Source organism: Podarcis pityusensis (genome assembly GCF_964106645.2).
Source record: "Podarcis pityusensis genome assembly, chromosome: 1".
Classification (NCBI taxonomy): domain Eukaryota; kingdom Metazoa; phylum Chordata; class Lepidosauria; order Squamata; family Lacertidae; genus Podarcis; species Podarcis pityusensis.
The window spans coordinates 128,928,730-128,956,612 of record NC_138028.1 but is presented as its reverse complement, the minus strand read 5'-3'; the positions used below and the strand labels follow the sequence as shown (position 1 = coordinate 128,956,612).

Sequence of the window (27,883 nt, the reverse complement as noted above, 5' to 3'; positions counted from 1 at the left end):
AAACAGTATATGGCCTTTTAAACTGTGTGGGGTTTGGGGATTATTGTTTTGTTTATTAAATCAAAAGGTCCTTCACCTGGCACTCAAAATGTAGACTTGGTGTCAAATGAGCCTTTTTGGTAAGTGCATTCCAGAGTCAAGGTGCCACAACTGAGAAGACCCTGTTATTTGTTTTCATCAAACTCACTTCCAGAGGCAGACTTGGAGAGGGGTCTCCCAGAAACATCTTAGTAGACAAGGGGGATTCATGCAGCGTTTGGTATTGGTTCTTTTATTATGATCTGATTGACAGCAGTTAGCGTTATGGATGTGTTCTATAGATTTGTGCGGAATTTTTAACTCTGGTTGTTTGGTGTAAAGCAGGGAAATAAAGGACAAAGTTCCCCACAACTTAACTTGGGCTTTACAGAGGTTTAATGGCAGAACCTGTTCTCAGTACTGTGACTGAATTCTGGGAAAATGGGGAGTGCCTTTCCTTCACCTCTAAGGGGAAATGGCTTCATGTTATAAATTAAACATAGACTGTGAAACATACTGTAGTTTCTTTTCTCTTGCTTTGTATTTTGAATGCTGCTGAACTCTATGCAAGACTAAGCAGTGAATCTTGCATATGCTTAACATATGCTTTGTGTCTACCAAGAGAGACAGATTGTTCTGTGGATGTGAAGCAAAGATTTAATTCATTCTTTGTATATTAGCATTGTTTTCAGTGTCGGGCAACTTCTGTTCTGTGGATAGTTTATACCAAAGAAGCATCTGTTGTAGACACTTCCCCCATGTCTTTTTATTAAAGAAACTGCCCAGTATCAAAGAAGATCTATATATGCTGCACATTTATTCAGCATTTTTCAGTAATACCTCTGGTTACGTACCGTCCTCCTTGCGAACGCTTCAGGTAATGAGCTCCGCTAACCTGGAAGTAGGTCTCCTGGAAGCGAACTTTGCCCTGGGATGCGAGCGGAAGTCGCGCGCAGCGGAAGGCCCCATTAGCGAAAGCGCACCTTAGGTTAAGAATGGTTTCATGTTAAGAACGGACCTCTGGAACGAATTAAGTTCATAACCAGAGGTACCACTGTATAATCTTTACAGGACATTTTATAATCTTTACAGGATTCCTACTAATGGGAAGTAATTGCCTGTTCTGTAAGCATTAAGGCGTATTTGTTTACAAGAGTTCTTACTTCTTTACCATAAGGTCCCAGTGCCGGTTACAACAATTTCATATACAATTATAAAAACAGATGCAACCTTTACTATGATAAAACAAGTAAAGCCATTCCAAATGGAAATAATTGTATAAATTTAACAAAGGAGGTTAGTCTCACAATAAAGTCCACTGTGTAAGCAGTACCATGAAGATACTGTGCATCTTCAGTCCACTGTGTAAGCAGTACCATGAAGCTGCACCTCTGTGGGGAGGCAATTCCCCCATTTAGCAGCTTCCACAGAAAGTCCTCTTCCACTCTCGTAAGGGTAGTGGAATCACCAGGAGTTCATTTAGTGCCAAAAGTGGGAGAAGCAGAATCGATTCCTCATCTAAATTGGCCTGTGTCATTTGGTTGCTACTCTGTATCATGGGAGGTTAAGATGATGTCTGGTTGTTTCCTTTCTTGATAATGAACAATAACCCAGGAGTTCAGTAGTAATGCTCAAAACTAGTTTTTTTTTGTATTCTGGATACTTTTGTGCTGCAGTGTTAGGTGGCGTGCCAATCTTGATTTTTCTGTAATGAAAAGATCACTGTCCAAGCAGTCTGTGTCTAAATATTTCCCGTTTGGCTGTAATAAATAAAATTATGCTGACTTTTCCTGTGACTATGGTCAAAACAGCCCTGCTTTGTGAACAAGGCATTTACCCCTTTTTCAGTTCATACTACAGAGTCTTGAACTGCTGTTCTGTGTGCAGTTGAGAGCTTTTTCCGGTCAGGGCTGCACATGTGCAGTTGACTACATATAAAGGGCACTGAAGTTTAGTTCCCAGCAGTTCTTGTTTTTCAGCTTTGGCATCCAGCTGAGAATTTAGAGCTCAGTGTTCCTTAGCACTTTCTTCTGGGTGGGGTGGGAGGTTGGAATTGCACACGTGTACTTCAGAAATTGTTGAGAGGTTGTTGTTTTGTTTAAGCAGGACTACTTTTATAATCACTTGAATCAACCACCAGAAATTGTTTGTGATTTTTTATCCTGTAACCTAAATGTAGGGAGCCTTTGGCCCTCCAGATGTTGCTGGACTACAACTCCCATCATTCCCTGGCCATGGGTCAGGTTTTCTGGGGCTGATGGGAGTTGGAGTTCAGCAACATCTGGAGGGCCAAAGGTTCCACACACCAGCTGTATCTAAAAACCTTGAAAACACATCTAAAACATTTCTCTATTAGAAAAAGGAAAAATCTTTCAGGATAGGATGTACATGTGTCCATGTCAGGCTTGGCCTGAGTGCCAAGCCTTGAAAAACCTCTCAAAATCCCAAGCTAAGCCCAGTCATAGTCCAGCCATGGTTACCTTCTACTTGTAGTATATACTCCTGGAACTGGGCTGACCCTACCATTAGGCATAGTGAAGTGGCTGCCTCAGGCAGCTGATTGATAGAGCAATGGAAGGGACAGCCAAATCTTAGTTAATGCATCATTGTATTTTTAATGCCAAAGGGGCGGAGGAGTGCTTCTGAGACTTTTTGCCTTGGGTGCCAGAATAGCTTACTTGATCTTGGATGCTGCACACCTTGACTTAGAGAGAGGGGATGTTTACTGCTCTGCCTCAGGCAGCAAAAGATCTTTAGGCAGCCCCGTTCTAGAGAAAGCTCTAAAACTACATTCCTACAAGCAGCCCAAGACTTTTAAATGGGGAGCTATCAGGGAGTGCAATCTCATGAAAATAAGCATTAGATGGCCTTTCCCCCTGTCTCAGATTAGTTATGAGGAAATAATCCACTTTATCTAGAATATCCTTGGAAGATATATTTCCTAACCCAGTTGTTAGGAAACCTAGTTGTTTTCTGACCTAGTCTCCCTTGAAACATAAGATACAGCATCCTTAGACTCCTAACACGTCATATTAACACACACACTGTCCAAAACAAATGAGGTAAACAAGCATAGCGTGTGAGTACTGAGAAATAGGAGCCCTGCAGTGAGTGAAGAACTGCATACAAAAGTAATGCTACTCTTTGGAGAGTGTGGAAGAATGCTTCACAATTGCACAATTGCTCTGAAACGAATTCAGAGACATAATTTCACAGTTGTTGTTTTTTCCTAATTAAACTTATGCCATATTTTCTTCTAACCTGGGTCTGAATCTTGTACAGCCCTTGAAGTATTGATCCTTGGCTAACTCACTTCATGATTGTTGTTATTAATGTCTTAAATAAGCTAGTGACTGCAGTAGCTGGCTTTCTAATATAATTGCATTTATTATATTTATAACCTGCCCTTCAGCCACAAGGCTTTCAGTGTGGTGCACAGCATTTCATTAAAAATATAAAATAAAACCATTAGACACCCCAAAGCACTAATTCAGCAGCATAGAAACAGATTCTTTCAGCTGATCACTTCCATAGGCCTGAAGGAAAAGCTGTCTTAAACTGAGGTCAAAAAATTTAATGTGGGGGGCGACCATATCTCCAGCGAACAGACCTTTACTCTAACCAAATATGTAGTGTTATAAACAATGTAAGTCGAATAACCAATCCTCAATTCAGGCTTGAATAAAATTATGAAAAGTACACATGCTCAATATGATTTTGGCCTGGTTTGCATTGCACAGTCAGCCAAAAAAAGGCTTACTGGAACTGCGCGAACATGCAAGCTCTTAGAAAGGAGCTTGCTTTCATTTTGCTCTTCCTGGTTCTACTTGCTCCCACACTGAACCCAAGTCCCTCCTCACTATGAGCTGTAGCCTTTTGGCCAAAACCTTGTCTTAGCTCCTTTCAGTGTGGGACCAAAAAGAACCAGGGAGGAGCGAAGCAAACTACTTCCCAAGAGCCCTCATGTTTGTACAGTCCCTGTAAGCCATAGTTTGGTTTACCTGGTCATGCAAACCAGGTTTGGATGGTAATCAAGCAGAAGAGTAGAGGTTGTGATCTTATTTTAAAGCTTCCTTACTCTGGGTTTGCTTGTTCTAATTAGATTTTGTGGGGTTTCTGTTACTGTATTTCCAGCACTCTCAAGAAGAGGACCTCACTGCTTGCCTACCCAGTCCACCAGGTCCAGGCACATCTGCCCTTAACAGCCTGGTAGTTTCTTGTGCATCAGCAGTTGGCGTAAGAGTTGCTGCTACGTGTGAAGCTGGGGCCTTGTCCCTGAAGAAGGTAATGAACTTCTATGGCACAGTTCCAGGTGACACAGTATCCCCACCTAGCGCTGGGTCTCCAAGCCTGGATGGGGTGAAGGACAGCCGAGAGGAGCAGGTCAGGCAGGAGTCAATGCAGGGAAAGAAGAGTTCCAGCTTGGTGGATATTCGAGAAGAGGAATCCGAAGGAGTCTGTCGAAGGCTTTCCTTACCTGGTTTGCTCTCCCAAGGTGAGATGCTCACAGGTGGTTGCAGCATTATACATCTTGGGGATTTTGGTTCTTTCTTGATGTGTAATTTCTGTGTGTGACAGGGCACACATATTTTTCCTTACATTGATTGTCCATCATTTTTTAAAAAATGCATAGTGTTACTTTGTTCTTGTTTATTAAGCTTGTTACTCATTTTTACACAAGCACCTCAAAGCGGTTCACAAATATAGTAAAATACACAGTGCAGTATGTAAAAGCCAAAATAATTAAAAGCAAAGCACAATGCAAGGTAATAAAATCATATAAACAACTCATCCATCCCCTGCAATAGGTCTAATCACCACGTTGAGCTCCAAAAGATACATAAACACACACAAAACACCAACTGCTGCAACCTGGACATCTTTCATATAGCTGTAGAAAAATCACAAAAGCTCCTCTTTAGGGGCTGCAAGTGCAAATACTGCCACTGCTAAGACAACTGTTGATCTCAAAAATGTGGTGCACTAATAACAGCAGTGCATGAATTTTTTAGATCAGCAGTTGTCTTAACAGTAAGAGTTTTTTTCACTTGCACCCCTAAAGTGGAGCTTCCTAACTTAAGGAACTCTTGGGACAAGTGCAGTCTAAGGGCAGGGGGCCAGGAACTGCCCTCTTGTATTCTGCACACGATTATTCATTTATGCAGCACTTTTAATTTGCAGAGTGCTTTAAAATATTTACCCAAGCCTTGCGTTATGAATTGCTAAGGCAGGTTGACAATCAATTTGGTAATCCATCTTGTGCCGGAAATGAAAGAGGAAGGAAGAAAGCTACTTAACATTATCCCTTTCCTACCTAAAGCAAGTTTTTATGTAAAGCAGAGGTTGCTGTAAAAGTATTGATGCAGTCTCCTGTGTTTGCAACGTTCCTTAATGTTTCCCTTTAGTCTTAAGCATGTAGTAGGTAAACAAGAGGTCTAATAATACACTACTGCCCTGACGCTTGTCTCTGAATTCTGTTTCTGCAAACGAGGAGTGGCATTTCAAACCTAGGATAACCTAAGGCAAGGTTTCTCATACTTGGCTCCAGCTGCTGTTGGCCTAGAACTCCCATCATCCAGTGGTCAGGGATGATGAGAATTGTAGTCCAAAAACAGCTGGAGACCCAAGTTTGAGAAACCCTGCCTTAAGGGATTATCTAGGTTAGAATTCTTTTTCAGACACAGAGCTAACTACCATGGAAAATGACCAGCCGTCATCTTCCCTGAAATTTGTAGAAGACTAGATTGTTGTTAAGCTGCAGTTTCCTCCTCCTTATGTGGCACTTAGGAAGTATGGTGCATCTTCTGTCCTCACAAGTATGGTGCATCTTCTGTCCTCACAATCACATTCCATTCTCTGAGAACAAAATGACAGATCTCATTCAAATTAACTACCCCGTGCGCTCTGAGCTACAGGTGTGAGTTGCCCTTAAGTGTATGTGTCTGTGTTAATCTTGGAGTTTATTTTGGATTTGTTGACCTGGATTGACAGGGTGACAACTTGAAGGTGCTGCAAGGTGACATATTGCCTTTTCAGTTTAAAATGAAACAGCACTGTTTGACCAAGCCATACTTAGTCAAGATCTTCATAACATCCTGATGTTCCCAAATGACTTTGTGAATCAGCCCTCTTAGTTTGACTGAAATATTTTATTTTAGTGTCTGTACACTTTTTGTTTCCCGTGTTAAAAGTTTCTCCAAGGCTCTTGAGGAAAGTTGGACGAGCCAAGATGAGGACCGTGGCCCTCACACCAACCTACAGTGGTGAAGCTGACGCCCTTCTCCCATCTCTGCGAACAGAGGTGTGGAGCTGGGGTAAAGGAAAAGAAGGGCAGCTAGGACATGGTGATACCCTGCCAAGGTAAGGTTTCACTGAGGAAATCTGTTCCATGCCAATAGGCAGTGATATTTGGGGTTGATCTTCTATAGCTGTTTGACTATGTTCTGTTGAATGCTTCATTATATCATAGAATCATAGAGCTGGAAGGGACCCCGTGGGGCCATCTAGTCCAACCCTCTGCAATCATTAGATGACAAACATCTAACAACACAATAACTTGGGATCAAGATTTGCTTGATATTTTCATCTATAATGCTACCAATACGTTAGATGCATTGAAATATTTCTCCTTATTAAGCCTATGGAATATATCATTTGCTGTGTGTAGATTTCCTGTGTGCTTACCTTGTGGGTCCTGATTCTGTTTTGTGGGTTCATAGGCTCCAACCACTTTGTGTAAAAAGTCTTGATGGGAAGGAAGTAATTCATTTGTCTGCTGGTGGCCACCATTCCTTGGCACTCACTGCCAAATCGCAGGTATGAGGGTGAAATACTGTTTGCTTCTTTTCCAAGGGGTTATAGTGGGATCTGCTTGTTTTTCCTGGGTCAAACTCTCATTTCACTTTTCGGAAAAGGAAACTTGAGCAGCACGCATAATGGACTTCGGGGCCTTTTTACATAGGTGTATATATTTTGTATGAATGTGTGCATCTGAGCTTAAACTTTTTTTAAAAAGCATGCACATCTATTTCAATACTTCTCCTGAAATGTAGAAAAAGATTGGTGTACACCTCTTCAAAAGCAGAGGTAACTAGCTAGTGAATTGTGTATAAGATATGAACTACCAGATGACATTTGTTCTGGCTTGTCCTCATGCCTCAATGTTTTTTGGGATCAGGGCTGGTATAATTCTTCCCCTGTATGAATGCGCAGCAGCAAGGAACTTGGAAATGACTGGCAGATAAGGAACGGTGGCAGAAATGCCAGGAAATAGAGTGGCAGTAGTTTAAAGGAGGGGGACGAAGAGAAGGAGAGGGAGAAAGAGAAAGAGAAAGAGAAAGAGAAAGGGGATAATAAGAAAGAGGCTGGACATGCACAAGTTGAGAGTTCAACAGCATCTGGAAGGTTCAGGTTCCTCAGCCCTGATGTGACCGTGGTTTGCTTTAAAATCAAAATCAAAAGTGGAAGCTTTGAGTCAAAATCAAAAGTGGAAAGATGAGCCCACAACTTGCTGAGGTTTGCACATGTTTATTAATGAGAAGCTCATGGTTTCCTATTGCATCTGAACCAAGCCAGACAGTTTTAGTGTTCTTTCTTCTTCTTCCAAAAATGGGGGTTCTAGAACTAAGTCCTGCTACTGTGAAGCACTGGTTGAGGTTACAGTATTGGGTGGTGAGGAAAGGGCATTCTGCCCATGGCTTCTGTGGGCAATAGAACTGGCCTCTGATCTATAGGGTGCTGAACTGTACAGCTTCATGCATTTACCATCCTGCTCCTAAAAGGAGATTTGCTTCTGCAAAAGGTAGGAAAAAATATCTGGATGGACTTCTGTTAATTCATGTAGTCTCCTAACATACTGTAATCTTAATTATTTGAAAATGACTATCCTTTCCCACCACCCCTTCCCCTTGATCTTTTTACACAGGTATATTCATGGGGCAGCAATACCTTTGGGCAGCTTAGTCACTTAAGTTCTCCAACCACAGTCCCTCGCCTTGCAAAGGTACTATATGTGTATTTTTCATATATAAAAAATTAGTACTATTTGTGACATTTGTGGTTATTTATGTGGACTTCAATCTTAACTAGCAGTTATTCCTCTTTGCATCGTGTATATTGGTAGGGGGGTTGGCTCATCTTTGTGGACAGAAAAAATTGTAGGCTCTAGGACCCTGTGTTTCTCTTGATAGGGATTGTGGTTTTCCCTGCTCCCAAACAGTGCAAATTGGGAACAACCCCCAACTTCAAGCAGCAAGCTGAGCAGAAGAAGGTGCAGAATCTTCCCTACAGCTTCTGCCAGCTTGCAGCTATAGTGAGTTTGAAATGACCCTGCAGTTGCATTGCAGTTCAGAGGGCCTTGGAAGTGCAAGGCAAATGTGGGGATGATCCTTGCCCTCCCGCTGCAGCTTTGGTTTTGAAACAAGCTGGGACTTGAAGCACAGCACTAAAAATAAGCCCCAGCCCTCTTAAGCTCTAAAAAAGAAAGGCTGGGGTTTGTTTGGGTTCAGCATTTGCCAGGTATTTGCGTGTCTGAGAAACACAGCAGCCAAACAAGTCTTTACTACTCTTTCTAATTCCTGAGCCAGAAAGGAGAAGCTTTTGTGGTTTTGACCCTATACCTTCGCAGCAGCCAAATAACCCCCAGATTTCCTCCTACCCAAAACTATGGATCATCCCCATAGTTGCTCTGAGCTTCTGAGAGCCTCAAAAGGTCTGTGCAACTGAGGTGATGATCTCCAGACACCTTTGGAGCTCCCAAAGTTGGGAAGAAGGCTGGAATTCCATCATCATGCTTATCAGACGATGGTGGTGCACTCACCATGACCGGGGAAAATGTTGGAAGGCTGGATATAGGCAAAATAAGCCTGAAAACTGAAATCACACAGGCTGTTAAAATCCCATTTCATAGCACTTAACTATTGAAACTGCACAGGGTTGCATTTTAAATTCTTCCCAAATTCTTGCACAGCCAAGAGCATCTTAATTGATTGAAACCTGCCCCTGCTGCTTTAAGCAGGTGTCAAATTTCCGCATGTAAAACACTAAAGTCCTTTGATGAAAGCCCCTTAGAAGCCCATTCTCGATTGTCAACAAGGATTTCCCTTTTTTATTATTATGTCTATTTATTTATTTTACTTGCTTCCAGGTGTGCGATGACAAAAGCATCTGGAGCATAGCAGCTGGTCCAGATTATTCATTATTCCTAGTAGATGGAGAAGAGTTTCAACCTTCGTTATACTATAGTGGTCAAGAAGAAAAGAAAGAGAGTGATGTTTCATCTGAAAATAGCTGCTTTAAAAATTCAGCACTGTTACTAAATTGTAGTAAGGTATGAATTAAGTTCTGTGTCCTAGAAAACTTTAGGGCCTAGCAGTGCCATGATAGTGCCAAGATGCAGAATGGTAGGGTTTGGAAAAGTGTAAGCTGGCGCTCATCTCCCCAGTGAGCCCAAGCCCCTTTCCCCCCAAAAATTCAAATTCTCCTGCAAAAGTCCTCTCTGCTCCAGCTGCTCCCTTCTCTCTCCTGCTTAAACCAACCTTACAGCAGCAGGAAGGCCTTGAGAAGGGGCTCTTGTTAGCCCCTCAACCCTGCTGCAGCAATATGCCAGGCACAACAAATTATGGAAATTGCATTTTCCATAGTTCCTTGCACCTGGGGTGCTGCTACTGGCCTTCCTGTTCCTTTTAATAGGTATGGGGGTTTTAAAATTAAAAAAGAAAGGTGATGAAGTCTGTGGACTTTTGCTGAACTCCTGGTCTTGTCAGTGAGACCATGGCATGGCAAACTTTGAAATTAGCTGGGATAACATGATGCTGAGGAACAGGTGTTGTCCATCACTAGTCAAGTTTTAGGCTTAGTTACAGGCTATGTTATAGTACAGGGATGCGGGTAGCGCTGTGGGTTAAACCACAGAGCCTAGGACTTGCCAATCAGAAGGTTGGCGGTTCAATCCCTGCAACGGGGTGAGCTCCCGTTGTTCGGTCCCTGCTCCTGCCAACCTAGCAGTTTGAAAGCACATCAAAAGTGCAAGTAGATAAATAGGTACCGCTCCAGCAGGAAAGTAAACGCCGTTTCTGTGCGCTGCTCTGGTTCGCCAGAAGTGGCTTAGTCATGCTGGCCACATGACCCAGAAGCTGTATGCTGGCTCCCTCGGCCAATAAAGCGAGATGAGCACCGCAACCCCAGAGTCGGCCACGACTGGACCTTATTGTCAGGGGTCCCTTTACCTTTACCTTTACCTTTACCTTCATGTTATAGTACAGTAAAAGAGGAGACTTCATAAAGGTGTTCTAGGAGGCTGCTTCAAGCATGCAGGGCAATAAGAAAAGGAGGGCAGCAATTTGAAGGAGCTGATGTGATCACACTGGATATCACAGGAAACTGTGGTATAACGAGTCAGGATATTGGTGCCCAAACTGAGTATGTGTTGCAGGGGTGGGGGAAGAGTGTTTAGGCAGAGACATCAGCTTGTTCTTGGACTGATAAAGCATTTTTTATGAATTGGGCCAATCTAATAAGTCATTTGACTGTTATATTTTTATATCTTGATTTCTGGCTATACAACAAGGTTTCCGATTAGACAGCAGAATGTATACATAGCCTATGTTAATGAAACCTATCTGCATTTTGTGAGTGTTCCATTGTGTAAGGTGTGTAACACAGAAGAGCTTGATTTCTATATTAAGTCATGGTTATTTGTAAACCCCTTATCTAGGGGATTTTTAATACAGTCTGTCTTCCCTCCAGCTAGGGTACATTAGCAGTGTGATGGCTGGTGGGAATAACTGTTTGGCTTTAGTGGACAAAAACATTATGGGCTACATTGCAAGTCTGCATGAGTTGGCTTCGATGGAGAGACAGTTCTATTCCAAACTGAGTGCTATAAAATCTCAAGTTCTCAGACCCCTCTTGGGATTAGGTAAGTAGTCTATCCACAGCATCACTTTTCTGATTGTGACTTCTTTAGAAACACAACCTCTTGATGTTTGTATGTTCCTGGAAGGCAGTACCTGCCATAATCTTGTCTTCTGCTTCATTATGCACCCAAACCTCTGTAATCAGATATCTCTCCCCTCTCTGCCCATATGCATGATGTTTTGCTGAGAGGTTCAGATAAGGAAAACACTGCAAGCTGTCTTTGTGCTAAAATGAATCTCCTGCTGTTTCTCAAGACATAGCACTGCTCTTTTAATACTTAATACACCACAAGCCCCCTTCCAGGTGAGCCTCAGCCGGCAGCCCTGACTGTACAGTCATACCTCGGGTTGAATGTGCTTTGGGATGAGGAGGTTCGACTTGCGCTCCACGGCAACCCAGAAGTAATGGAGCGAGTTACAGTGGTACCTCAGGTTAAGTACTTAATTCATTCTGGAGGTCCGTACTTAATCTGAAACTGTTCTTAACTTGAAGCACCACTTTAGCTAATAGGGCCTCCTGCTGCCGCCGCGCCACTGGAGCACGATTTCTGTTCTCATCCTGAAGCAGAGTTCTTAACCTGAAGCACTATTTCTGGGTTAGCGGAGTCTGTAAACTGAAGCTTATGTAACCTGAGGTACCACTGTACTTCCGGGTTTCGCTGTTTGTGCATGTGCAGACACTCAAAATGACATCATGCGCAGAAGCGCTGAAACGTGGCATGCGCAGACACGGGTTACGTTTGCTTCTAGGTGTGAACAGGGCTCAGGAACGGATCCCGTTCACATCTAGAGGTGCCACAGTATCTATAAAGCAGCAGTCCTATCTTTTGACTGCCTTCCATCATCTTGCCGTTGCCGCCCACCCACCCTTGCCTCAGGCCAGGCTTGTCTGCATCTAATTTTGACATCATCCAATTGGCCTTCTAGAAAATTCTGAAATGAATAGAGGAATCTATTCCTAAGCAAGTTGAATAATGGGCATTCACTCATCCACCAGCTGAGCACACCTGCCCTAGAAAGCTTGCGCAAGATTTAAAACATGATACAATGCACAATGTCTTTGATCTGGTCTGATCCACATTTACAAAGGCAATCATTTGTTGGCTTCTTTAAAAAAAAATTCAAGTCACATATTTGGTGGGTGTAGTTTGAACATTAAGCTGCGTAAATGCTCGTATAATGGGGTGGGGGAGGTTAATTTCCACAAGTAGTCCTTTTATGGTCAGATAACTTTGAATATATGGAGAATACAATGTCCATTTCAGCAAAATGGATCTTATGTCAGAAGTTTCCTGTAATAACATTAGAGAAGAAATGGAACACGTGGACATAGTACACTGGATGCATTACTCAGAACTGTAATAGATCTCTCTATTACACATTCATAAACCCATGATTCCATAGTGGAAAAAACTTGCCTAATGTCAGACCAACATTTGGCCAACTTAGAGGGAAGACTGGACACAATGTTGTGGCTGCTTGATGTTGAGCCTTGTACAAGTAGTGCAATGGTTATCAGTACTGGTGGTGACCATTTTGTGCAGGGATTCTGTTCCCCATTCACGTTGGCAGAGCATGCACAAGCCTTCTATGCCCCATTACACCCCGGTCTGACCTCTTCCAGGTCCAAAAGTACCCATGCATCGACGGCCATGCGTCAGCTGGTCGTGCACAAAATTGTCGCTGCCTGTAATTCTAATCCTAATTGACAACAGCACAGTCCTAACCATGTCTGCTCAGAAGCAAGTCCTATTGAATTTAGTAAGGCTTAATTTCAAGTAAAGGGGGTTAGGAATTGCAGCCTTGAAAGTTGTGTGGTTTTGTTTTGCAAGGAAAGTGGGAAAATTGTTAATGACATTTGTTGGCATCTCCTTTAAAATGACTGCATGTTTTGATAGCCTGGATTAATTCTTGTTCATGCTGTGTTGAACTAAAAAAAGTTTCCACTCCTTAGTGCACACCCCGGCCTCAAATAGCTCACTGCATATTGTTTTCTCATCTCCTCTGCAGATAATTTAGGTGCTTCATCGACAGTGCAGCTGTTGCAGGAAATGGCTAGTACGTTCAGCAAGCTGTGTTACCTAATCGGTCAGCATGGAGCCTCTTTGACAAGCTTTATTCAAGGGTCAAAAGAGGCAAAGAACTTGGCTGTCTTGAAGCATTCAAGCCTCTTTTTGGAAAGTTACACTGAGCAAGTATCTCATTTTTATTCTCTGGAGATTTATTGTTTCAGGCACAACGCGTTACAAGGAAAAACTAAGATGAAACAAAGAAAGAAAGAAAGACTTGAAACAGCACACTTGCTATCACCTGAAATATTGACTTGTCCTGTAGGGCTGAACTTTACGCATTCAGTAAAGTTGGCAAGTGTTTGTTCTGGACTGTACCGCTTCAGATTGCAAGCCTCCTTGAATTCTCCCTCATGTAAAATTTCAAGAGAAAAGTCACACAGCCACATTTGTGACTGAGTTGACACTGAAATGGAACGATTGGGCATTTGAAATGCCCAGGCATCATTGATGTACTATTGTGGATATAATGGAATGTTAAAGCTGCCAGTCATTTAATCTTTAAGGTGCAATCCACCAAAACTCGTGGTGTGAAATTGCTGTTCATTTTGATGCATTGTGGCAGATGCTCACTGTGCAAGCCCTGTTGAAATGGGCATTGTGCAAAAAGTTCTTCGAAGGCTGCATCCTATAAGCTAACACCATTATTTCAAAGGGGGCACATTGTGTGTTCTTGTGTTACCCTTGTAGTCCCACATTGTGAGTCTTCCTATAATAGATTTCCACCCATTTTTTGTGGTGTGTGTGGCAATACTAGTGTGGGAGGAAGCTGCAGTGCGGACAAGGTGTTAATGGTTATTGAAGCAACTATTCTGCAGAGAAAGATCATTCTGCAAACACAATGTGAGACTGTAGGGTGGTGATGTAAGTTTTTCATTAGTCAAAAAGAGGTTGTTCACACTCGCTCCTTAGGTTCTTCATCCAGCAAATTCATCAGGCTGATTTCCATTTGAAATGCCTAGGCTTTCTCACTTTTCTTTATCAATGTCTCTGATTTAGGTACTGCACTTCCTTGACAAACTTTCTGGTGATGGGAGGATTTACACTTCTCTCCAAACCAGCAATGTAAGTTAGTCCTTCTGGATGTTGAGTCTGGTGATTTGATGTTACGGTAATGTCTGCAAATCCTGGTGTATTACCAATGTATCCATGTGTGAATCTAGTAGCTCTGCTTACTGTGAGTGCTAAGATAATGGTTAGTAGTGCAGCTGCATAGAATCTTGTACAATCCTTAGCAGGGGTTCTACAGAAAGAGAGAGAGAGAAAGGAAGATAGGTAGGTAGGTGTGGTCTGTTAGTGTCTGAAGTTGGTGTCTCTTGCAGTACCTGAAAATGCACCTGTTCACACACTTTTGGCTCTTGAGGTGTATATTTTTTAAGACCCACCTTAGTTTTGCAATTTTAAGTTGTTTTAGACTGTGTTTCGTATTGTGTAATATTGCATTTTAGGGACGCGGGTGGCGCTGTGGGTTAAACCACAGAGCCTAGGACTTGCCGATCAGAAGGTCAGCGGCTCGAATCCCCGTGACGGGGTGAGCTCCCGTTGCTTGGTCCCTGCTCCTGCCAACCTAGCAGTTCGAAAGCACGTCAGAGTGCAAATAGATAAATAGGTACAGCTCCGGTGGGAAGGTAAACAGCATTTCCGTGCGCTGCTCTGGTTTGCCAGAAGTGGCTTAGTCATGCTGGCCACATGACCCGGAAGCTGTACACTGGCTCCCTCAGCCAATAAAACGAGATGAGCGCCGCAACCCCAGAGTTGGCCACAACTGGACCTAATGGTCAGGGGTCCCTTTACCTTTACCCAATATTGCATTTTAATGTTAATGTTATGTTTTAATTGTTATAACACACCCTGGAATCATAGGGTGAAGGACGGGAAACAAATTGTAATAATACCTTCCCAGCTTCCTAGTTTTTTTTATTATTATGAAAGTTGCTTGCGCTTTAGAATAATGAAAACCCTTTTAGGATGTCATTGTGAGCTATCAGTGCTTTGCTCACAGGAAAGGATCCTGCCCCTTAACAGGTGAAATGAGACAAATTTAATAGAAGTCCAAGTTTCATCCCAAATTCTGGCCCAAACAGCCAGCCTGTAATAAGCATATATAACATTTGGATCCTAATGTCAGGTATTGTGTGGAGTAATAAGGGCCTTATATGGTGGTCAGAATCTATTAGGTAGCTCTATTCTTATTATCTGTGTTGAAAACCATTGAAGCATTAGTCATTTCTTCCATTATGGGTATCAAAGGATGTAGGACTGTCTCTCTCCAGATAACGGTTATATGCTTAGAATGACTGATTCAGGAAATGAGATCTTTGCAGCAAGATACCAATGTCAGTGGCTAATGATATGAGATGGTCTTCTGTGACTATTCCTTTGTACAGCCTTTTAAGTAATTCATCATAAAAGGGAAGCAGCAGCTCACCAGGACTCCTCATTGTCAGGCGACTTAGCAGCGTTTCCTTTGAGACATTAGCCGAGACTTGGTCTTACGATAGTTCTGATACTCCTTGATGCTTGTGTATTGTGACTTCCAAGTGTTGCTCTCAAAGCACTTTAAAAATGCAAACCATCCAGATGGTTAGTCTGGTGGCTGAGAAAAAGAGCTTCCTGATTAAAAAAGAGAGAGAGAGCACTCCCCCCCCCCCCGAAGCTCGTTCGAAAATGTGAAGTCGTGGAACTAGGCAAGGTAGATGCGTTTGATGCTTCTGTGGCAGCACCTCGTTAATCATGTAGAGTGGCCCTGCTGTTTAGTTCACTAAGCTACTCCTTTGTTCCCAAAGCTTTGATGTGTCGCTCTTCTCTGCCTTGCCAAATTTCCACCTTAACTTATTTCGTAGCTGTACAAATTCATTGCAAGTTCGATGTTTCATTGCAGACAGCAACACAGAAGAAGTCAAAAGCAGTAAATGGTTGCGTTCACCAACGCAGACTCGTGTAATATTTGAGTAGATTTTCCACCACTTTTAATTTAGCACTTAAAATTTGCATTGGAAAACTTGAAAGGCTCTATTTTTGGAGGCACTATTCAGCTGATAAGGGACGCGGGTGGCGCTGTGGGTTAAACCACAGAGCCTAGGACTTGCCGATCAGAAGGTCAGCGGTTCGAATCCCCACGACGGGGTGAGCTCCCGTTGCTCGGTCCCTGCTCCTGCCAACCTAGCAGTTCGAAAGCATGTCAAAGTGCAAGTAGATAAATAGGTACCGCTCAGGCGGGAAGGTAAACCGCGTTTCCGTGCTCTGCTCTGGTTCGCCAGAAGCAGCTTAGTCATGCTGGCCACATGACCCGGAAGCTGTACGCCGGCTCCCTCGGGCAATAAAGCGAGATGAGCGCCGCAACCCCAGTGTCGGTCATGACTGGATCTAATGGTCGGGGTCCCTTTACCTTATACAGCTGATAGGCAAAGAGCGTATCAACTTCCTTTGGTGATGCAGGAAATATACTTGGCTAGTGGTCAGCAGCAGTCAGCTCTGGAACTCTCTGCCCACTGAATTTTGTTGAGCATGGTCTCTGATGGTATTCAGATGCCAACTCAATCATGGCTTTTGACGTAGGCTTTTGGGTATTGTTACTGATACTTATTCATATGTCCATAGTAGAGGCTTTGCTTATGATGACACTATGATATTTATGTATGGATATGAAATTTTATTGACTTTTGCTGTTACCGCTCTGCGATCTTTGGATGAAGGGAGGGATATAAATGGCTTAAATCTAAATAAAAAATAAATTTCAAAGACATGCCACAGGGTGGGGCAGGGAACACCCAGAACGTATTGCGGGGGTGATGTATGGTCCACAGGTTAGATACCTCTAGTTTAAATAAAGAAACTAGTATTGTTAATAAGTAGTAATTTATGTATTTGATTCCTAGTAAATCCGTATCACTTCTAACAAGAGATAGCAAAATACACAGGCTGCGTTCTCAAGCAGCTATAAACCAAGAAGCTTGGTGTAATAAACCACACTGTGCATGAACTGTGTGCAAGCAGGAAACAAGCCAGGAAAGTGATAGCTTAGGGTTACATTTGAACTCAGGTATGTGGTTTGCTGCTCCCTAAACAGGCTATGATCCGTAGCCCTGCCGTAAGTCATGGCTTGCTGTTTACATACGGATCATAGCCTGTTTTAGAGAGAAACAAACCACAGTTTTGGGTTGGAACCTAGCACTTAAGTCATCCTCTTGCTAGTTTGTTGCACAAAGAATGCAGCTTTTGCACAGTATAGTTTATTAAGCCAAGCTTCTTGGCTTACCTTTTATGCGTGAATGCAACTGTAGGATTTATTACAAGTGAAGCTTGATGCTCTAAGGACTCCTTGAAATTAATGCAAAACATTAGCCTTGAGTATTTTTTAAGTGCAGTAGACCTGGGGTAGGTCCAACTCTGGCTTCCTCAACCTCGCCCCCCCCCGATGTTTTTGGCCTACAATTCCCATGATCCCTAGCTAGCAGGACCAGTGGTCAGGAATGATGGGAATTGTAGTCTCAAAACATCTGGAGGGCCGAGGTTGAGGAAGCCTGGTCTAACTCATACTGCCTGACCTCTGTATCAGTGAAAGGGCAGGTAACCATGTATATCTGGGCCCAAAGTCACATGGTGGTGTTCTGCAGCTGAAGCTAAGCAGATCCAAACCAGTTTGCAAGCTGCCTGGGTGGAAGGACACCTGGAAACCATATATAAATATGTTCTGAGTTCCACAGAAGAAGAGTCAGACATAAGTATAGTAAGTGTTGCACTGAAAGCATTGTCAAAACATTAACACACATCTGTCTTTATACTGTAGGGATTTCTTAACTAAAAGCCAGGCATTGCTTCAGGATCTGTCAGAGACAAATGAGGAGGCTCTCCCATTGGTAGACGTGTTAAATACTCTGTTTTTCTTGCCAATCCGACGACTTCATAATTACGCTAGAACTTTACTAAAGCTTGCTACGTGTTTTGAAGTGGTAAGTTGTTGGATAAGAAAGTTTCACTAAACAGGAGACATTTTGTGTTTTTTTTTTTTATCTCATTGCTAACATAATCATTCCAGGTGGCGTAATATTTTTAATCAGTTCAAAAAAAAGTGCAAATGCAGTTGCATTTGTTTTAATAACTAAGCAGTTTATTCTTCATTGTATTAGTGTTCTTTTTAGTTACTTAAATATTATTCATAATGTTCAATCACAGGAGAAGTTGTTTCAGTTGATTTAAATATAACATTTTCAGAAACTGTAATTACTGTAACGAAATATTGCAATAGGTCTCTGGAAGCAACTGTCAGTTGCTAACCTTGTTTTGTTTGTTCCTTCTCTGTAGGCATCTCCAGAATACCAGAGCCTTCAGGATGCCAGTTCTTGTTATGAAACCCTTGCTGTCCATCTTAGCAGGAAAAGGAAAGAAGCTGAATACACACTGGGCTTCTGGAAGACCTTTCCTGGCAAAATGACAGTACGTGGGCATTGCTGTAGTCTCTGCTAGCACAACTCTTTCACTGTAGGATTCCATTTTTCCCAAGTGATGTCACCGTACTTCCCTTCCCTTCCCTTCCCTTCCCTTCCCTTCCCCTCTCTTCATGGCTGCAGTGCTTCCAATTTCAGAAAGTATTGTATTTAGCAAATAATCCTAATTTCCCATTACAGCTGAGATGCATACAAATTCAGACTCCATCTCTGATGAGTGCGCATTATTGTTAATGACACAGGGGTGATAATAGGCATAGTCGACCTAATTTGTGTGCCTGCCTCACTCCTCAATTCTAGGATTCCTTGAGGAAACCCGAACGGCGACTAATCTGTGAGAGCAGCAATCGGGGACTGTCACTACAGCATGCTGGGAGATTCTCAGTAAACTGGTTCATCCTCTTTAACGATGCCTTGGTCCATGCTCAGGTAAGCGCATACTGGGGATTAGAGCTGAATTGTTCCCGTTATACCTGAATGGATGGGGCACCTCACAGTAAAAGGATATTTTCAGAGTTCTGTAGCAGTCACATCTCTCCCCATGCTCTTCAGAAGAACACACACAAAGACGACCTGAGGTCCATATGGGTTGTCACTAGGTCTAGTCAGTGGCGGAGGAAGGGGGCAGGTCACCCTGGGTGCCAGCCTGGGGGGGTGACATCGCTGCAGGCAGGCGCCTCCCCCTTGGGACACTTGCACGGGCAATGTACCACACCCCTGGGTGCCACACCCCCACAGGCGACATGCCACGCCCCCGCCGCCCCGGGTACCGAAGCCCCTTCACCACGACTGGGTCTCGTATGGGATACCAAGCCTGTTCTGTCTTCTGTGCAATGTACCATATTTTTCGCTCCACAGGACGCACTTTTTCCCCTTCAAAAATGAAGGGGAAATGTGTGTGCATCCTATGGAGCGAAGACGCCATAGCCCCGCGACCCTCTCCTGGCTGGAGAGGTGACGCGCGGCTACGGCAGGAGCCTCTATAGCCGCGCGTTACCTCTCCAGCCGGGAAAGCGCGTGCGGGGCTAAAGCAGCCCCCCGCGACCCTCTCCCGGCTGGAGAGGTGACGCGCGGCTACGACAGGAGTCTCTATAGCTGCGCGTCACCTCTCCAGCCGGGAAAGTGCGCGCGGGGCTAAAGCAGCCCCCCGCGACCCTCTCCCAGCTGGAGAAGTGACGCGCGACTATGGCAGCAGCCTCTCCGCTGCGCCTTTCCGCTGCTCCCTGACCTGCTCTTTGGGGCTGGTGGTGGGCTTCCCCCCGCCAACCCCAAAGAGCAGGTCGAAAGGAACCTGAAGCCTGGAGAGCGAGAGGGGTCGATGCGCACCGACCCCTCTCGTTCTCCAGGTGTCAGGGAACTGACATCGGAGCTAGAGGTGCAGGGAAGGCTCTCTAATGATGCTGGAGAAGGGCCCAGCAGGGAGAAAGGCAGCTCAGCAGATGGGGAAGCAATTCAGTGCAACACCAGGAATAAGGAGGGGCAGATGGGGGAATCGGCGAGAGGGCTCCCAGACTCTTCACCGGACACCAGCGGGGAGAGCACTGGTCTTCCGCTACCCACGCCCTCCCTGCGCAGAAGACTTCCGCACAGAGAAAGTAGGAGGAGACTGGGTGTCAAACAACTTTTATGTTGGAAATGGTTTAAGAAACGCCCACTGACGGATTCTGCTAGCGACTGAGGCAGCCACGAATTGAAGGGCTGTCCAGACAGAAAGGTTTAACAAGGCAACATAGCCAGGAGAGGCGGCAACTTACGCACGAGCAACCCCATACCATTATACCAGGCTTCCAAGGTAGCCGCCTGAACGCACCTTAAACGGCACCTTGTTTTAGAGCGGGAAAACAAGAGGGGGGAAATTCTCCCCCTCTCTGCGCAGCGCCTACTGCCGCTTCGCTGAAGGGGCGCCGGGCAGAGAGGGGGAGAATTTTTTTTTCTTGTTCTCCCCCCTCTAAAACAAAGTGCGTCCTATTGTCTGGTGCGTCCTATGGTGCGAAAAATACGGTAGATCACTCCCCACCTCTCTCTATTGGGGTTCCGAAACACAATTCAGAATTGGGTCTATTCAACCTGCCCAGCCACCGCCTCATTAGTGCCATTGATATTGCTGGCATTAGGTTTTGGGTCTTTGAACAGCATTGTCTCTCACTTGCAAAAAAAGTCGAAAGGCAAAAAATAGTTGTGCACAGTTTCTCCCTGTCTTCTGGCGAGACTGGGAAATATCTTCCATCACTAGCATACAGCAGCACTATCATTTGCTGCCCCTTAAACAAACAGTAGGAACAGGGTATCCTATGCACTTAGCTCTGGTTCATAGAGCCCGCTATTTGGCATAAATATGGTTGCAGCTTTGCAAGCTATGCAATTTGAACTTATCAAATTGGGGGGTGGGCGTGGGAACTCGTTAGGAGATATAGCAGTTGCATTTCAGCAGTGTGGCTTATCGTCATTCTGTTTCCAAAGGGGAAGAAACACTGAAGAAGGAACACACACAAAGAGTGAATCTAATCCTAATAGGAAGGTTGATGCTTTTCCTCTTTTGCTTTTCTTTGCAGTTTTCAACTCATCATATTTTTTCCTTGTCCACATTGTGGGTAGAACCTGTTTCAGAAGAGTCTGGTAATATGTAAGTATGTCAAGGCCATCCCTCAAATAGAAATTATTTTGTTGCTGTTGTTGATGAGATGAGTTTTTCTTTTGAAACGTCTTGGGTACTCCAGGCCTTTTGTGCTCTTTGTCTCTGAAGTGATACTCAACTTGCATCCTTTAAAGGCAGTGGTGGGGAACCTTGTGGGTCTGTCCAGCTGCTTTTTGACTCCAACTCCCATCAGTCTCAGCCAGCCAATGGCTAAGGATGATGTTCATCATAATCCAGCAGCAGCTGGAAGGACCACAGGTTCTCCAGCCCCACAATAATGTGATTATTATGCTTGTGGTTAGTGAGATAAAGTTATCACAGGTGTACATGTTGCTCATTTTAATAATAATAATAATTTTTTAATGATCACAATTTTTATTTATACCCCGCCCTCTCCAGCCAAGGCCGGGCTCAGGGCAGCTAACAAGTAATAATAAAAACAAGTTGAATGAATACAACTTAAAAACAAGATTAAAATACAACATTAAATTATTGAAATATTAAAATGCAGCCTCATCACAGGAGGAGAAAGGGAAAAGAAAGAGAGGGAGGGAATCAAATTGGCTCCAAGCCAAAGGCCAGGCGGAACAACTCTGTCTTACAGGCCCTGTGGAAAGAAATCAGATCCTGCAAGACCCTGGTCTCATGAGGCAGAGCGTTCCACCAGGCCGGAGCCAGTATTGAAAAGGCCCTGGCTCTGGTTGAAGCTAATCTAACTTCCTTAGGGCCCGGGACCACTAGGGTGTTGCTATTTATGGACCTTGAGGCTCTCAGTGGGGCATACCGGGAGAGGCGGTCCCGTAGGTACGAGGGTCCTAGGCCGTGAAGCATGTATTTAAGCATGTATTGGCTGGACATTAAGTCTTGTAAATGCAGATATAATGAAATCATCCAAACCAGTGCAGTCTAATCTGTAATTATTATTATTATTCTCATCCTCATCATTTTTGATTTATTAATTGCCTGCTAGATTACCACCTCAAGGCATTTTACTTATAAGATAATTAAAAACATAAAACAGTCAATACATTTAAAACTAGACTAAACCCCTAAGAAGTATTCCAGTGTCACTTTTGTAAGGAAGAATGCCGTGGCATTTCTTGTGTTTAGACAGGTAAGAATATTTATGCAATGTGATATTGGTGCAGAGTTCAGCTTCCTACAACCTTTTTTCTTAGCTTGAAGCAGCATTTCTAGACCATATGGCTGTGAGTACAGTTGTACCTTGCTTTGCAGCCGGGATCCGTTCCGGAACCCCGGCCGCTAGCCAAAAAGGATGCAGGGCAAAGCGCCATGTCTGCACACACATGTGGAGCGGTTTGTGCTTCTGCGTATGCGCGAGCAGCAAACCTGGAAATAACCCGTTCCGGTACTTCCAGGTTTGCTGTGGACATTTGCCGGAATGGACGCTAGACAAGGCGGACGTTCGCAGAGGTATTACTGTGTAGGCTTGGCAGCTTGGTAAATTCTTACGAAACAAAAGGATGGCTGAATAAATCTAGTGGTTTGAGGATCTGGCATAGGTAAAGTAAAAGATGCCAGATAAGCATAAATACTTACCGTATTTTTCGCCCTATAGGACGCACTTTTTCCCCTCCAAAAATGAAGGGGAAATGTGTGTGCGTCCTATGGGGTGAATGCAGGCTTTCGCTGAAGCCTGGAGAGCGAGAGGGGTCGGTGCGCACCGACCCCTCGCTCTCCAGGCTTCAGGAGAGCCCCAGCGCCAGCCCCACAAGGTCGGGGGACAGCGGGGAGGCGGAACACCGCCATCCTGCTCTCTTCTGATGTGGTTTGGAGGCTGACGGCGGGAGACGCGTGCTTCTCCCCGCCGCCAGCCCCGCAAGCTCTGGGAACAGCGGGGAGGCGCAGAGTGTCTTCCCGCTGTCCCCGGACCTGGTCTGAAGGCGGGCTGCAGGGAGAAGAGCGCTTCTCCCCGCTGCTGGCCCCACAAGCGCCTGGGGGGGGGGGAATAATTTTTTTCCCCTTTATTTCCCCCCAAAAAAACTTGGTGCATCCTATGGGCCAGTGCGTCCTATGGGGCGAAAAATACGGTAACTTGCATAACTTGGAACTACTTCATTTTATTTTGGTACAGAGTACAGTCTTCCTTATAATTGCTAGTGATAAGAGACTGAAATAGGATGGAAGGTGTTAGATTACGTGGCACTTTACTGTTGCAAATGGAGATTCTCCATTTCTCATGAATTTAGGGAAGGGGGAACATTTCTTTAAGCCAGAGGCTAGAAGGAAAAGGACAGAAAATAGAATGCGACTCTGCCCCTTTGCTTTGGTATTAATTTTTGCCTGTGCTAGCTACAGTTATCTGTTCAATTATTTTTTATTTTCTTATGTTCTTTTTACATGAACCTCTCTCTTTTTTTGGTCTTCATACTAGGAATGGTTTGAGAGTCACTACACCAGAAGAACAGTTCATTCTTGTTTCATCAACACCGCAGGAAAAGGTAGGCAGGCACAGAGACTGCATTCTGTCCTCTCCTCCCCTGTTTGCACCACTTTGCCAGGTAGGTTAACAGCAGGAACACAGGAAGCTGCCTTATACCAAGTCAAACCATTGGTCCGTTTAACTCTATTGTGTACAATGACCAGCAGCATTTCTTAGGGCTTCAGGCAGCATAATTCCCAGTCCTGTTTGGAGATGCAAGAGATTATACCTAGTGCATGAGTTGTGGTCTTCCTCCATTACTTCCCCACAAGGAATGTGGGCTTGGCTTACTTGTGAGAGCCATCTTAAGTGCCTTAGCTACTTTGAACATAGAGTACCGTATTTTTCGCTCTATAGGACGCACTTTTCCCCCTCCAAAAATTAAGGGGAAATGTGTGTGCGTCCTATAGAGTGAATGCAGGCTGCACAGCTAAGCCCAAAGCCAGAACAGGGAGATGGAGCGCTGCGGAGCACTCCATCTCGCTGTTCTAGCTCGGGGATGGCTGCGTGCAAAGGAAGGCTGTTCCCAAGCCAGAACAGCGAGACGGAGACAGAGCAGCGCTCCCCCCCCCCACCGCCAGCCCCACAAGCTCGGGTGAATGCACCTTGAACGCACCTTGTTTTAGAGGGGGAGAACAAGAAGAAATTTTTTTTCCCCCTGTTCTCCCCCTCCTATGGTCCGGTGCGTCCTATGGTCTGGTGCGTCCTATAGAGCGAAAAATACGGTACTTTGTAAGCTTATTTTCTCTGCTTATTTCACTCTGTAAGCTAAGGGAAATCAACATACAATGACCCTGCTTGCACAGCACGGCAAACCATAGTTAATGGTATACCGCAAACATGCCTATCTGAGTTGTTCACCTCCTTGCTGGTTGCATGTGGATGAAACAAGCCACAATTTAGTGTTGCATCCAAATCAGGGATGGTGGTTCATTTTGCAACACAATCTGTAAGCCGAGGTTTGTTCTTGGCTTGTACTGATCATGGTTTGTTGGGAGTGAAATCATCCATGGATCAAATGTAACGCTAAGACAGGAGTTGTGGTCTGTTTCCTGTCTGTGCAAATGGGAGGAGCAAAACTAACATTGTTTGCTCGTAGGCCCATGGTATAGAAGACATGCAAGTATGGTCCACATTGCTGTAGCTGAGTATGTAGTATCTTGGTTTAGAAGGAGACTTGGACTAGATCACTGGTCTTCAAATAGTGACTTGTGATCCATAGTTGGCCCAAAGATGGTTCATGGCAGTGCATTCATTGCCAATTATTATTTTTAAATTTAAGTTTAGTTTGTTGTTAAGTGACGTAGAGAATGATGACCATAATATGGTGGTGTATTAAAAACTGACCCTTTGTTCCAGGCAGAAGGTAAATGGGGCCCCAAGTCTGAAAAGGTTAAGATTGCTAGAGCAGATGAACTTTTGCAGTTCCGTGATTTTTATCATTTATTGATTCTGTGGCACCAATAAGTCTTATCAGGCTAATTCCAAGAGATTCCTTCAGTATTCCCATAAAAGTAGTTATGAATAGAGAGGAGGAACACAAAGGGTAGGCAAAACCTTGAATACTTTTACTGTAATTGTTTCAGACTAAATGGCTGAGAGCGATAAGCCAAGCAGTGGATCAGGCCTTAAAAGGGACGACTGACTTGCCTCCTTATGGAGTTAGCGGAAACATTCAGAGGCAAGAGCCCCCTATCTCACGGAGTGCCAAATACACCTTTTACAAAGATCCTCGGCTTAAGGACGCCACTTACAATGGTCGATGGCTTTCTGGGAAACCACACGGCAGGTGAAACTGTGCAAATGTTTTTATGTACATGTTCGCTAGTTAAGAGGCTGTCCTGTTTACTTAAAACCAAGCAGAAAAGCACCAATAATAACAGGCCAAAAAAGAGAGAGATTTTCCCTAATTGCATGGAAAATGTGCTGACATCTGTTGCTACAGCATCGCTTGCATTTGGTGAAAATGGTGAAAATTGCTGCTAAAAACATGCCTCGCGAGGAAGGATTTTTTCTTTAACATATTGGACTCGCAATAAATCATTTCAAGCACCTGAAGTTTCCCCCTGTTCTCTTCTTTTACATCTTCTTCTCTTTCTTTTTGCTTAAAGCTAGGTAACAAGTGAAGAAAGGCATGTAAAAAAGTGTTTAAATCTGAATAAAGCCGAGTACAATAAATGAAAAGCCTCCTACTCTATGACCACTTAACCCTGAGCTCTAAAACATAGCCAGAAAAAAATGCAGTAGTCCTTTGAACAATGTAATAGTCTTGCATAAAACGTGTTATGCTAATTCAAATGAGGAACTGGTCTAATTATGGCACTCTGTATATTTCAGGGGAGTTTTGAAATGGGCAGATGGAAGAATGTATTCTGGCATGTTCAGAAGTGGCTTGGAAGATGGGTAGGTACAAAGAGTTAAACCAAATTTGGGGTTGGAGAAAGAGAAGTCTGTTTATTACTAAAAAATTTCTTACCACCAGCAAGGTGTTAGATAACCTCCCTTTGGCTGATGGATTTATTTGGCTGTCAAAATAGTTTTTAGGAGTTTTGTGAAACTAACTTAAGTTGTCACATCATATATTGGGTTATATCCAGTGTGGTTCTTACTCATAGTAGAACCATTGAAATGTAGTGGGCATGACTAACTTATATCCATTAATTTCAATGGATCTGCTCAAAGGGCAACTTGGATGCAACCCATGCTTACCTGGGAGTAAGTCTCAGGTACTCAGGGTTTCATTTTTAATCACTGTAACAAGCAGCTTGCAATGTAAAATTGAACTCTCTCCTTCACCCCCTGTGTCCTTTTTTCTGTTCAACTGTTAAAACACCTTGCCAGATTTGTGTGCATGTTAGAAATCTGGATGGTGCTAAAATAAATGTACGTCCATAGAGTGCTTGTGGAACTATTGCATTATAGTAATCCTTTGCAGCTGAAGCTCCTGAACATGAAAGATTGTAGCTGTGCACTGCTGGGCGGTGGGCGGGCGGAGGGGTTTGGGGTTGGGTCTGAGACAGCCATGGTGTTAAACTGAAGAATTCTATTATGTAGTAGTGTGCTTTTTTAAACAGTGTATTAGGGATTTGTCTGTAAGACACTTTCCTAAAACTTCTATTTAGCCTTCTATTTGACAGGTGAAAATACCAGTGCTGTTTCTCAAGTGATTTTCATCACTTTACCTTCAATTCAAAATTTGTATGAAATTCTGGAGAGCTCAACTTGTTCTCTCAAGTCAATGCAGTGTCAAAAATAAAGCAGTCACAATTTGAACTGCATGCTTGGAATTGTTGGCTGAATCTATTACGTGTGCTTAAATTTATCTAGCTACCATTTCAGTTATACATGTATAGAAAAGTGATATATAGGTGTTTTATAATTGCCCATCATATAATTCATTAACCGTCACTCTTTTACACATAATTCACAGACACATAGTACATTTTTAGTGTTATTCAGTACAGTGGACGCTCGGGTTGCAAACATGATCCGTGTGGGAGGCACGTTTGCAACCCACAGCGCTGTGTCTGCACACCCGCGGGTTTGCGATTCGGCGCTTCTGTGCATGCACAAAGCGCAATTTAGCGCTTCTGCGCATGCGCAAGCTCCGAAACCCGGAAGTAACTCGTTCCGGTACTTCTGGGTTTGGCGCAGTGCACAACCCAAAAACACGCAACCTGAAGCATCTGTAACCCAAGGTATGACTGTACATTTTACTCAGAAGTAAATCTTACAATGTTCAATGGGTCTTACTGCCAAGTAGATGTGTATGGGATTGCTGCTCTTTGTATTATATTCTTGTTTTCTAGTTGCTCAGGACTGTTGTTGTTGTTTTCATATTGGCAGGCACGGTGAATACAAAATACCAAGCAAAATACTGAACAAGTGTGACCGCTATGTTGGATATTGGAAGGAGGGCAAAATGTGTGGACAAGGCATCTACAGGTAGTATACAAAACAACATGTGGATTGTTTTAAAGGTCATCGTGTGTAGTCCAAAAGAGAGCAGCATTTAACCCACAATGCACTTCAAAGGGCCACGTAACACACACACACAAACCAATTCTTTCTATGCAAAACCTTTCCAGGTAGGAACAGCATGAAACCCCTATGAAGATCGCCATGTGTAACAGTTTTCACTCACGAACACATTTCGTTGTGTGAACACCTCCTGGGAAGTTGCATTTTGCCTTGTGTCCATGCAGTGAAATATACATGTGCCCATGTTGCTTCACACGACAGTCTGTGCATAGATGTGATACCATATCTGTTCATGCTCTTTTTGCACAGAACTACATAATCCACAATATGGCACATCTCCATTCCCCACCCTCCCCCAAAACTCATCACTGGAA

The 27,883-nt window shown here is 43.8% G+C and overlaps 1 protein-coding gene across 4 annotated transcripts in view; it reads left to right on the top strand.

Moving 5' to 3' along the window:
- Positions 1–27,883, top strand: part of ALS2 (alsin Rho guanine nucleotide exchange factor ALS2) — a 50,855-nt gene that overhangs the window by 6,814 nt on the left and 16,158 nt on the right. For all 4 annotated transcript variants that reach the window (XM_081015455.1, XM_081015456.1, XM_081015457.1 and 1 more), the window contains exons 5-20: positions 4,153–4,513; positions 6,210–6,378; positions 6,738–6,834; positions 7,943–8,020; positions 9,164–9,346; positions 10,765–10,936; positions 12,945–13,125; positions 14,003–14,068; positions 17,793–17,955; positions 18,308–18,439; positions 18,751–18,879; positions 21,003–21,073; positions 23,481–23,547; positions 25,115–25,317; positions 25,866–25,931; positions 27,375–27,473. In XM_081015455.1, coding sequence (XP_080871581.1) covers positions 4,153–4,513; positions 6,210–6,378; positions 6,738–6,834; positions 7,943–8,020; positions 9,164–9,346; positions 10,765–10,936; positions 12,945–13,125; positions 14,003–14,068; positions 17,793–17,955; positions 18,308–18,439; positions 18,751–18,879; positions 21,003–21,073; positions 23,481–23,547; positions 25,115–25,317; positions 25,866–25,931; positions 27,375–27,473 — 2,237 coding nt within the window. The remainder of the gene's footprint in view (positions 1–4,152; positions 4,514–6,209; positions 6,379–6,737; positions 6,835–7,942; positions 8,021–9,163; positions 9,347–10,764; positions 10,937–12,944; positions 13,126–14,002; positions 14,069–17,792; positions 17,956–18,307; positions 18,440–18,750; positions 18,880–21,002; positions 21,074–23,480; positions 23,548–25,114; positions 25,318–25,865; positions 25,932–27,374; positions 27,474–27,883) is intronic.